Raw genomic sequence first — 10,364 nt, 5'->3', positions numbered from 1 at the left:
GTGTTATATATTATGTAGATTAAAATGCAGATGAAAGCATAAGGTTTTGTTTTCGCAAGCCGAACAGTTATGAACCAGTACAAAGAAGTATTGAAGTTACTATACACAGTTTTCCTACATATTTGCATGGATAACCACATTGTTTTCCTTAGAGGTAGACACCATGTCATGTCATCAGGAACTTCCCTAATAACATATAATAACATAACATATCATGCAACATCGCTGAATTACACAGTATTAGACTGTGTGGATGGAGAGGAGAAGCCACAGACTCTGCTAAAAGAAACTCATCCAGGTTGTGATCCAGCAACTTCCAAAGGTAACGTTTCTGTTTCTATAACCTTCAGAACTGTTAAGTCATTGACATGTAACGAGGGGACTGGACTGTAGCTGTACAGTCATCAACAGTTTATGTTTTTTTCCCCCATTTGTCTTAAAGACCAGTGAACTGAGGTTGGTGCTAAAATGCTGGATAAATATAAGATTGATCCTGGATTATAGCTGGTCTCTATTTGTGTGAACAGCATTAATCCGCTTTTGTGTAATCATTGATTACTTTGAGGTGGTTATTAAAAAACCTGCTTGTCTCATGTTGAAGACTGTTCTGTAGTTTAAAGTAGCTAAACATTTATTTATGTGGCTCCTCTGACAGAGGGAAAATGATAACAAAGTGTTTCACATGAAAATGCAAATCCTTCAAAACAAAAATAAAGCAATTACATGCACATACAGAGGGAAAAAAATAAAAGATTCACCTCACAGCTTTAGTGTTATCACTGAACGATATGAAGTCTACATTAAAATACATGCTCTTCTCTCTAACAACACATTTTATAGAAAGATGGAAGATTCCTACATTAACAACATCTCAGTGGACAAAAGTTACAATAACACTACTGACAACACTGGAAAAGGTAAATCCACAGGAGACGTGGTGACGTGCATCATCATCAGTATCGGCCTCCCACTGACCCTAGTGGCCATCCATGGACTTTACTCTCAGGTGAGAATTCAATTCATGACTGAGGAGGAGTTAGATTCGATTCAATTAGATGCAGTTCTCAGCAGAACAAGATTTTAAAAAACAACAACATTTTATCAGCTCACAACATGTTTCCAACCACTGTGTTTACTGGACTGGTTTCCTGCAGGTCAGAAAGGATCACATGGTTCCGATCTACATCATCAACCTTCTCATTTCTGACCTCATTCAACTCTGCTCCCTAATTGTTTTTGTGTCAAAACCTGAGAATTTCATCATCAGAGAAATCTTTCGTTTTACTTGCTATGTTGGTCTGATGGTCAGCGTTTTCTTCATGACGTGTGTCGCCCTGGAAAGGTAGCTATCAGTGTGTGTAGCATTTTTCTGTCTGAACATTTTATTTCATCATAATTCAGATGCTCCACAAAGACGATGTGTGTGTCTGTGTATCACAGGTATCTGGTCGTCGCCTGGCCGCTGTGGTACCGCTTCAGACGAAACATCAAGACCTCTGTTGTGATCTGTGTCGTGGCCTGGGTCTTTTTTCTAGTCTTTGGCTTTGTTATCTATTTCACGAAGAGTTATGATTACAGACAAATCATCTATGCTGCCCTTCTCCTTCTCCCCTTCCCTCTATTCATATTCTTCCTGTTTGGGACCATTAAAGCTCTGTCTGCAGCCATCAGTGTCCCTCCTGATGAAAAACGCAGAATTGTGGCCATTTTGGTTTTGGTGCTACTTATTTACGCACTGTTGTTCCTGCCCTGCATCATTTGCTTCCTTGTAGGAGAAGAAAGAAGTGATGCTACATTCTGGTTTGTCGCTACCCTTTTGCCAAGGTTCAGTTCTCTTGCAGACTTGTTTCTGTATATTTTCTGTAGGAAAGGAGCTGTGGACCAGCTTTTGGCCTTTGTGTGTCGTTGCAGGATGAACAGTGACAGTGACATCAGCAGAACAACAGCATGATTGATTGAACATTAGCTCCAGTTAATGGAGAAAAGACAGACAATGTCGTCTTCTGGCTTTGATTTCTGTCAAATTGTGGGTTCACCTGCTGTGTGTGAAAGCTTAAAGCAGATATCATCGGCACGGCCGTTTCGGCTAATGCTGTGTTCAAGGCAGGCTTTTGAAACCGTAAGTTACAGCTTCAAGTCACAACTACGACTTGGTAGCGTTCCAGGTAACCCGTAGCTCGTGTTTTTACCGTCCTGTTGTCTGTGAAAGTTCCCTATAACGGCCACTCGTAACTTCCGACCCGTGAACTCGTACCAGATCGAACTGGTATGACTTCACAGGAAGGAAAAACACAAAGTACGAGTTTCCTTGAACGCACCATGAGTTAGCAGCCCCCGCCCTTGTCAGGCATCAATTGGTCCTCGTGCTACGTCACCACATTCACGCGCATCCCTTGGCTGCACACACAGCCCTTCATGCCGTTCTCTCCCCTCATTGGATAACACTTGTATCCCACAAGGAAAATTTTCTCCTCGGGTTACAGCAGAGCAGAGTGACGGAGAGACTCGTGTTTAGGCTGAAATACTTCATGTAAGTGATTGCTGACGGAAAATAGGACTATTTAGGACTTATATTAACAAAAACATTCCACTGATATCTGCTTTAAGAAAATGTACATGAAAACTCTTTCTTTTTTATATCTGTATTTTGACTGTTTTCTGTTGTCTGAAAGACAATAAAAATTGATTACACACAAAAAACTTTTTCCCAGTTAAAAATGGTGTCCAAGACGTAAAGTTTACGTATAAGCCTTTGAGCAGATGCATCAGCTTTCTTGTGTTTTGAAATACATTTAAAAAAATAAATAAATCAGATCTTATTTAGGTACATTAGGCCTACTGTTAAACTATTCAATGGTAAATATGAGAGGTGTTTTTTTTATTTTTTTTATTTTTTATTTTTTACAAAGACTGGAAGAGGCTCAACTGTCCAATCAACAAGGTAAATATTTTTCTATGAACTTGTCGCTAATATGGACAGAGCTTAAAAGCCTTTACCCCATTTTGACAGTTAATGAAATGCAATAATGTTGCTGACAGACTCGCGTTACATTGTTGTTTAATTAAATATATAAATCTATGACAAAGCCGTTTCTTCCAAAAATGTCTACATGATTTTATTTTGAAGTTTCTTGTGTGCACTTCCGGCCTGACAGTGGAGGTCTGCAGCCAGACCCACTTGAATATATTACACAGATTATCATTTTTGACTAAAACCTAAATAGCAATTTTTTGGTAATTTCTTTGGTATCTGTTTCTAAACTATTTTCATGAACAATCTGTGTCATAATGCTGCTGAATAAAGCAGTACATAGTGTGGCATAATGAGGCGAATTGTCAAGGAAAATGGTGAAAAGTTGAGCAGGGAAGCAAAACTTGTGAATAATAAAAATTCTCATTGGCACTGTGTTACTGCTTCAGCAATTCTGCAAGTTAAAATCCAAACTAGTTTTCATGTGTCTGTTTTTAAGCCACTGCTAGAATGTTAGTCCAAATCATGTTCTCACGGATAACATCGCGCTATACTGTACCACACAAGGAAATTGTTGGTAACCCCAGTACCTCTTCCTGTTTCTCAGTTATTTCTCAGTAAACATACGTTCAATAAAAATTGTTGCATTAGACAAGAGTGCCACAGACGAGAAAACAGTCAAGAGGCATAATCCAGGTTGTTTTCCACCAGCTTTCAAAGGTAAATAATTTGCATTATTTGTCTTAATCTATTTATAATCTCATTTGCTCTGACTGTAGGTGGACAGTAATTTACAGTTACTGTCTTTTTTCCTCTCTCTTGCCTTTCTTAATAAAGTAACTTTATAAAATTTATCACCAAAGTCATGCACCCATGTCTTTTCATAGACATAGTGGCAGAAATCAAATTATCAGTAACCACTTTTATGACGTATGAAGCAACATTTCTGCATCAAACACTAATACACTCTGCGAATGCAGAGGAGAAGCTACAGACTCTAAAAGGAACAGCTTTAAAATGAAAAAAAATGTGTCACATTACGCTACTTCAGAACTGTAAACGGATTCATAGGAATTGGACTTTAGCTGTACTTTCATCTCAACTTATATTTAGTTTTGGTTTCTTCCAATAAAATAAAATAAGAATAACTTGTGTGTAGTTGCATCATATTTGTGTTGTGTTTAGTGTTATCTCTGACACATCTGTGTCAGCTTTCCGTCTATGGATGACAACATTATGTTTCATATTTATCTTTCTTCATTTATTTACGGGGTGGGGTGGTTAGCAGTTAAGCTGAAGACAAGTTTTTGGCCTGTGTGTGTCGTTACAGGATGAACAGTGACAGACATAAAAGCATGAATGATATCAACCTAAAGGCAGTCGCTCCATGTAGACGGAGAAAGAGGGAGAGGGAGAGAAATAGAGGTAGAAATGCAGTTATACAGGTTATAAATAGGATTCAATCATTCCTGTTTTTTATTCTTTGTTATATTTTTTTCTACATTGTTTCTCAAGAGGCTAAGTGACATATTGCTGGTTTACCTTTATTACATGTCAACATTCTGCTTACAACTTCTATAGTAAATGGTTTTGCAGGTCACATGAACCAACACAAATTAATTAATGTGCAATAAGCCAACCATGAAACTGAGTCTGTGCCGAACTTCTCTTCTGTTGCTGCTATTTTTTTTTATGTCCCGTCACTACACTACATTTTCTGAAAATCAGAAAACAAATCCAGAAGGTCTGTACAGTTTGTTCTCTCTCTCTTGTCTTGAAGACAAGTGAACTGACTTTGGTGCTAAAATGCTGCATCTCTCTGAAATGTATCTAGTTTTTTTTTTTTTTTTTTGTATTTGTGTGACAGCATTTAACAGGTTTAGTATTATCATTCAATAATTTGAGTTGGTATTAAAAACATGCTCTTGTCTCACATTAAAGACTGTACAGAAGTTGTACTGTGTCTAAGTAAAGTTAAAAAATAAACATTTCTTCATATCACAGCTCTAACAGATGAAAACAATAAAAAGTTTTCAAATAAATGTTCAAATCCTAAAAACCAAAATAAACGAGGTTCATATTGAGACACTTAACGATCTTTCAAATGTCAGGTTTCACTGGAAGATGGAAGATTGGTACACATCACTGAGCAGAAGTTACAATGACTACTACTACGACTACCACTACGGCTACTACTACCACAGCACTTATCATCTCTTCAAACAAGCCATGTATGTGGTGCAATGTATTGTCATCGGGCTTGGTCTCCCTTTGACCCTTGCAGCCATCTATGGAGTTTACTCACTGGTGAGAACATTATATTTATATATTTGTTCTTTTATTTATTTATTCACTGCATGTCTTTTGTCTGTGGTGATGTGGAAGATGTTGGTCTGTTGGTAAAATGACTTGATTAAGTCTAGGCAGTATTGGTTAGGGTTAGAAAAAGAACATTTTCCTTCTTCCTTTCTTTGCTACAACTGTGTTCACTCAATGTTTTCTTGCAGGCCAAAAATGATCATGTGGCTCCGGTCTTCATCATCAACCTTCTCATTTCTGACCTCATTCAGCTCTGCTGCCTTACTGTTCAAGTGGCAAATCCTAATAATTTCTTTAATAGATATTCCATGTATGAAGGAACCAATGATATGATTTAGTTTTCGGACTGACGACCAGCATTGGCTTCATGGAGTGCATCGCCCTGGAAAGGTAGCTATCAAGTTATTGTGTACTGTGTGTGTAGCTATTTCCTGTCTGACTATTTTATTTCATCATAATTCAGATGCTCCACAAAGACGATCTGTGTGTCTGTGTATTACAGGTATCTGGTTGTCGCCTGGCCGCTGTGGTACCGCTTCAGAAGAAACATCAAGACCTCTGTCGTGGTCTCTGTCGTGGTCTGGGTCATTATTCTTGTCTGTAACCTCGTCGTCGGTTTCAGTTGTTCTGAAAAGTCCATGGAAATCATCTTTGCTGTCTTCCTGTTCCTTCCCCTCCCTCTGTTCATATTCTTCCTGTTTGGGACCATTAAAGCTCTGTCTGCAGCCATCAGTGTCCCTCCTGCTGAAAAACGTCGAATTGTGGCCATTTTGGTTTTGGTGCTACTTATTTACACACTGTTGTTCCTTCCCAGCATCATTCTGTTCCTTGTTCAAACATCCAGGGATAACATGGACCTCTGGTTTTCATAAAGCTCAGTCCTCTTGCAGATTTATTTTTGTATATTTTATTAAGGAAAGGAGCCACAGACAAGTTTTTGGCCTCAGTGTGCTGTTGCAGGATGGACAGTGACACTGATACCAGCAGATCAACAGAATTAGAGATCACAGGTTGTTAGACAGAGAGACGGAAGGAGGAAAAGATCAGAGGAAGTAAAGGAGGCACATAAAACGACCATAACCGGCTTGAAAAGAAGCAATGAATTCAGTTATCCTCCCTTGCCTTCATTTAATCTTCTAATCCTGCTCTTTAACTGGATATTATCTACTTTAATGTAATCTGTGCTATTAAGTTTTCGTTTCATTCTCTTAATATGCTTTTACTAATATTTTTAATGCATTTTCTCTGTAAAGCACATTGAATGACCTTTTTTTGTAACATAAAACTGTATAATGCAAACATATGTTTTTGTTTTTCCGTGCCTGTCATTAAATACGGAAGCCGAGAACGGCCACGTCCATAATATTTTTTTTATAATCGTTTTCTCGTGATAACGACTTATTATTTCGTTATCTCGAGATAACAAAGTCCGTTTTCTCGTGATAACGAATTAATTTATTTCGTTATCTCGAGATAACAAAGACCGTTTTCTCGTGATAACGAAATAATCATAGAATGTGTCGTTGACATGGTTGCCTAGCAACATGTTTCCCCGGTGCAATCGCTTCTGTTTACGGGGTTAATATAATCAAAGACGGTTTATTTAATACATCCATGGTAGCAGCTGGTTAGCCGCTGTATGTTCGTAGCAGGAGGCTACTAAAGCGAGTCTGTTGGAAACACTACACATCTACAGATCTAACGTAACAGAAGAGATGTTTTTCGTGGGATAATTGCCCAAAACCATGTGTAGAACTCAAATCAGTGAGCTGATTAATGTGATCACATCATCCTGATTTCAGCCTTCAAGAGCTGCCACTAACGTTAGTCTGCTCTGAGGAGCTGTCAACAATGAAGTACCGGTAAGTTACACTTAACGTTAGTTTGTTTACTGAGCTGGGTTTATTTAAGGGGCTACAGGTTAGCATAAACACATGAGAGTAGACTACGTTATGGCAGCTTCAGCTAAGGTAATGTTAGCTAGTTGCTGCTCAGATAAAGCTCATGAACACCATATGAACACTGCTGTCTTGCCAAATTAACATTAGCCTACATGTCAGTGGTCGCAGGCAACAGGTGTCTGATGGTTCGAGATAAGGTTGTGATTTCTGACAGCAGCAGCCAGTAGCTAACGTTAGCTTAGCTGAAACAGGATAGATGGGACCACCGGCCGGTAGCCCCTTAAATAAACCCAGCACAGTGACGTTATACAACGTTAAGTGTAACTTACCGGTAAGTTATTGTTGACAGCTGGGTCATTTTTTTTATAGGGTGCCATTTGGACATAATAACTTGTGGAAAAAAAATATTTGATTCACCCAGATTTTAATGTTTACTTTAAAAAAGGGCACATTTAACTTACTGAAAAACATATTGGTTGAGCTCAGGCACCTACATAATATTATATTTATATATTTTAACAACACGTGACGTAGGATGTGTCCACTCTGTTAAGGACATAGACATACCATTTTTAATGTGTTTTTACTGCATGACTCCTTATGAAATTATATTTTTAAAGAAAGTGTATGCCCCTCACTTTAGTCAGATAGTTTATTTTACAATTAAGTTATTTTAAATAAGTTTTTATTTAGAAAAACAAGGGTGTATTATGATCATGGAACATATTCCTCCAGTTAATTTCCTTAAAAAAGTGAATTATGATGCAAATTACAAAAAAATTCTAGCCTGTACATTCAAACCCCTCCATATCATTATGTCACTACAAATACATAGTTAAAATATTTTTATTTCATTAAACTATGAAGGAAAAATAACATAACAGAGTGGACAGAGGTCTAACAGAGTGGACAGTATCATAACAGAGTGGACGAAACACAGTCAATAATACATACAGTATATGTCCACTCTGTTAAGTTAACTTGAATAAGGATAACAGAGTGGACACTAACAGAGTGGACATTTTGAGCTAAAGTTAGCCCTCAGCCTGGCTTTGCTAGCTTAATAGCTAACATGACTTTGGATACTTGATAAGAAATCTATAATTTTACACAAAACCCTTTTGAAATGGTTCAATTTGATTAATTTCTTTGATATATAGCGTTAACAGAGTGGACACGTTATGATCAACCACACTGAACTTACTTCATAAAACTGCAAAATCTGATTTTTAAAGAGGTAAAAAAAATAAAAAGTTGACCACAGTTGAATTTCCCACCACTGGTGTGATGTCTCCTCAGAAGAGTGATGTCACTGATATATAAGGGAATTTTCTTAAAAGGGCACAAACACAACTTAACAGAGTGGACAATGACACCGGGGACGAACATAAAACCTTAATTTTTTCATTTAAAAAATATATTTTGATTAAAAAACAGCTTATGATTAAAGATAGTTTATCCAGGACAATAAAATCCTAAAAATTTTTTTTTGAATTTTTCTACTTTTATTAGCTATTCTCTAGATTGAATTTTAATGAACCGCACTGGGGACATAGCAAAATTCCGTAACATCCTTTTAACAAAAGTAGATTAAATTTAAAAAAATAGAATTTGGGAGCCTGTACCCTTGAATTTATAAGAGAGGACAATTGACAATACACAAAAAAGCAAATTGAATGAGTATTTGTCCAACTTTAGTGAAAATACAGCTTAATTTATACTGGGGACACAAATGGCACCCTATAAAAAAAATGACCCAGCTGGTGTGGACAATAATCACACCAGTGAGTAGGCTAGAGTAGAAAAGTTAACTGCCCCATGCTCGAGCTGAACAGTAGCCTCCTGTTGCTAGGCAACCATGTCAACGACACATTCTATGATTATTTCGTTATCACGAGAAAACGGTCTTTGTTATCTCGAGATAACGAAATAAATTAATTCGTTATCACGAGAAAACGGACTTTGTTATCTCGAGATAACGAAATAATAAGTCGTTATCACGAGAAAACGATAATAAAAAAAATGTATTGAGAGTGAGGAGTTGTCGTCACAGCTCAGAGCCCCAATACATCCATGTCAGAGCCCCGCCCCCCTTCTCCGCCATGATGGAAGGATTCCGGTGGCAACAGCCTTACTAGTCTATGGGCAAAACAAAATCGTCTACTCCGTAATTTACTGTTTTACAATGCCGGAAATCACTGCTGTGTTAAAAACTGCTTCAGTGATTTACTTTCTCCTTATTCTTTCTAGTAATTTGTTGATCTGTTGGCGCAAAAAAGAGCTAGAATTTAGTCCGTCTCTGTGCTGTTCTGATGACGTTGCCCCTGGCAACCGATAGCGTCTCCTTCCATCATGGCCGACCATCGTCACGTGACTCCTCACTCTCAATACGGACGTGGCCGTTCTCGGCTTCCGTAATTAAAGGCAAAAAAAGCCCAGAAATATACTTAAAAAGTGGTTAAGTCCTGTGAAAAAGGTTAAAATGTTTAAGTTCCATTTAAGATGTTAAAATCATTATTCATTATTAATCATTATTATGAATGAACACAATTGAAAATATTACATAAAGTTTAAAAACCTACCAAAGGAACTGGTCTATGATCTACTTGCTGAGCCTGTTCTGAGGGATGGTGCTTGTGATTGATTAGTCATGTCTGCAGAGACCAGCAGGGGGAGCTCTTGCTGCTGTGCTCATAGACTGTATATTCTTAGTGAAATGAGGTTGTCTCCAATATTGTCGTAGCCAATTTGGATCTGTGTGTGTGCTTGTGTGAATGAATGTGGGTGTGTCAGTGATGAGGCACTGTGGTTGCTAGTCTATTGGTACCCAGCCTTTTGTACTGTAGGTGTTTTTTTTAAGATAAGTTAATAAAGTGTCAAACTCATTCCCATTTTTTACGCACCATCATGAGTTGGAAATGTATTCAAATTCTGTCAGAGTGGCCTTTTTTGTAGTTAGATTGCCACTACAAGTATTGATATCTCAAATTTTCAAGGTTCAACATTTATAGATTAGCAAGAATTTCACTCTCAGCAATTAATTCACTAGAAAACTACATTGTATTTATTAGTGGTGAAGAAGAGGCTAGATGAGGCAAGACATACAATATAACTCGATATGCACTGAAAACATAAAACAAAGTTCATATCACTTAAATGTTCTTCAAAATGCT

The 10,364-nt window shown here is 37.5% G+C and overlaps 1 protein-coding gene across 1 annotated transcript; it reads left to right on the top strand.

Annotated features, from left to right (window-relative positions):
• Positions 1-844: 844 nt before the first annotated feature.
• Positions 845-1,951, top strand: LOC146973160 (G protein-coupled receptor 4-like). Its single transcript, XM_085799083.1, has 3 exons — positions 845-1,006; positions 1,155-1,342; positions 1,441-1,951. Exons 1-3 carry the CDS (start codon positions 845-847, stop codon positions 1,949-1,951), a joined length of 861 nt encoding a protein of 286 aa, XP_085655209.1.
• Positions 1,952-10,364: the final 8,413 nt, after the last annotated feature.

This window comes from Trachurus japonicus, chromosome 15, assembly GCF_045865225.1.
Source record: "Trachurus japonicus isolate A0001 chromosome 15, Traja_1.0".
In the NCBI taxonomy this organism is placed as follows: domain Eukaryota; kingdom Metazoa; phylum Chordata; class Actinopteri; order Carangiformes; family Carangidae; genus Trachurus; species Trachurus japonicus.
The sequence above is the reverse complement of the archived record's forward strand: the minus strand, read 5'-3'. Positions and strand labels throughout refer to the sequence as shown.

Excerpts from the sequence above, each read along its gene's own strand:
- LOC146973160 (XM_085799083.1), top strand. The coding sequence starts at position 845 with ATGGAAGATTCCTACATTAACAACATCTCAGTGGACAAAAGTTACAAT. Across the intron at positions 1,007-1,154 it reads TCCATGGACTTTACTCTCAG|GTCAGAAAGGATCACATGGT; the intron begins GTGAGAATTCAA and ends GGTTTCCTGCAG. Across the intron at positions 1,343-1,440 it reads ACGTGTGTCGCCCTGGAAAG|GTATCTGGTCGTCGCCTGGC; the intron begins GTAGCTATCAGT and ends TGTGTATCACAG.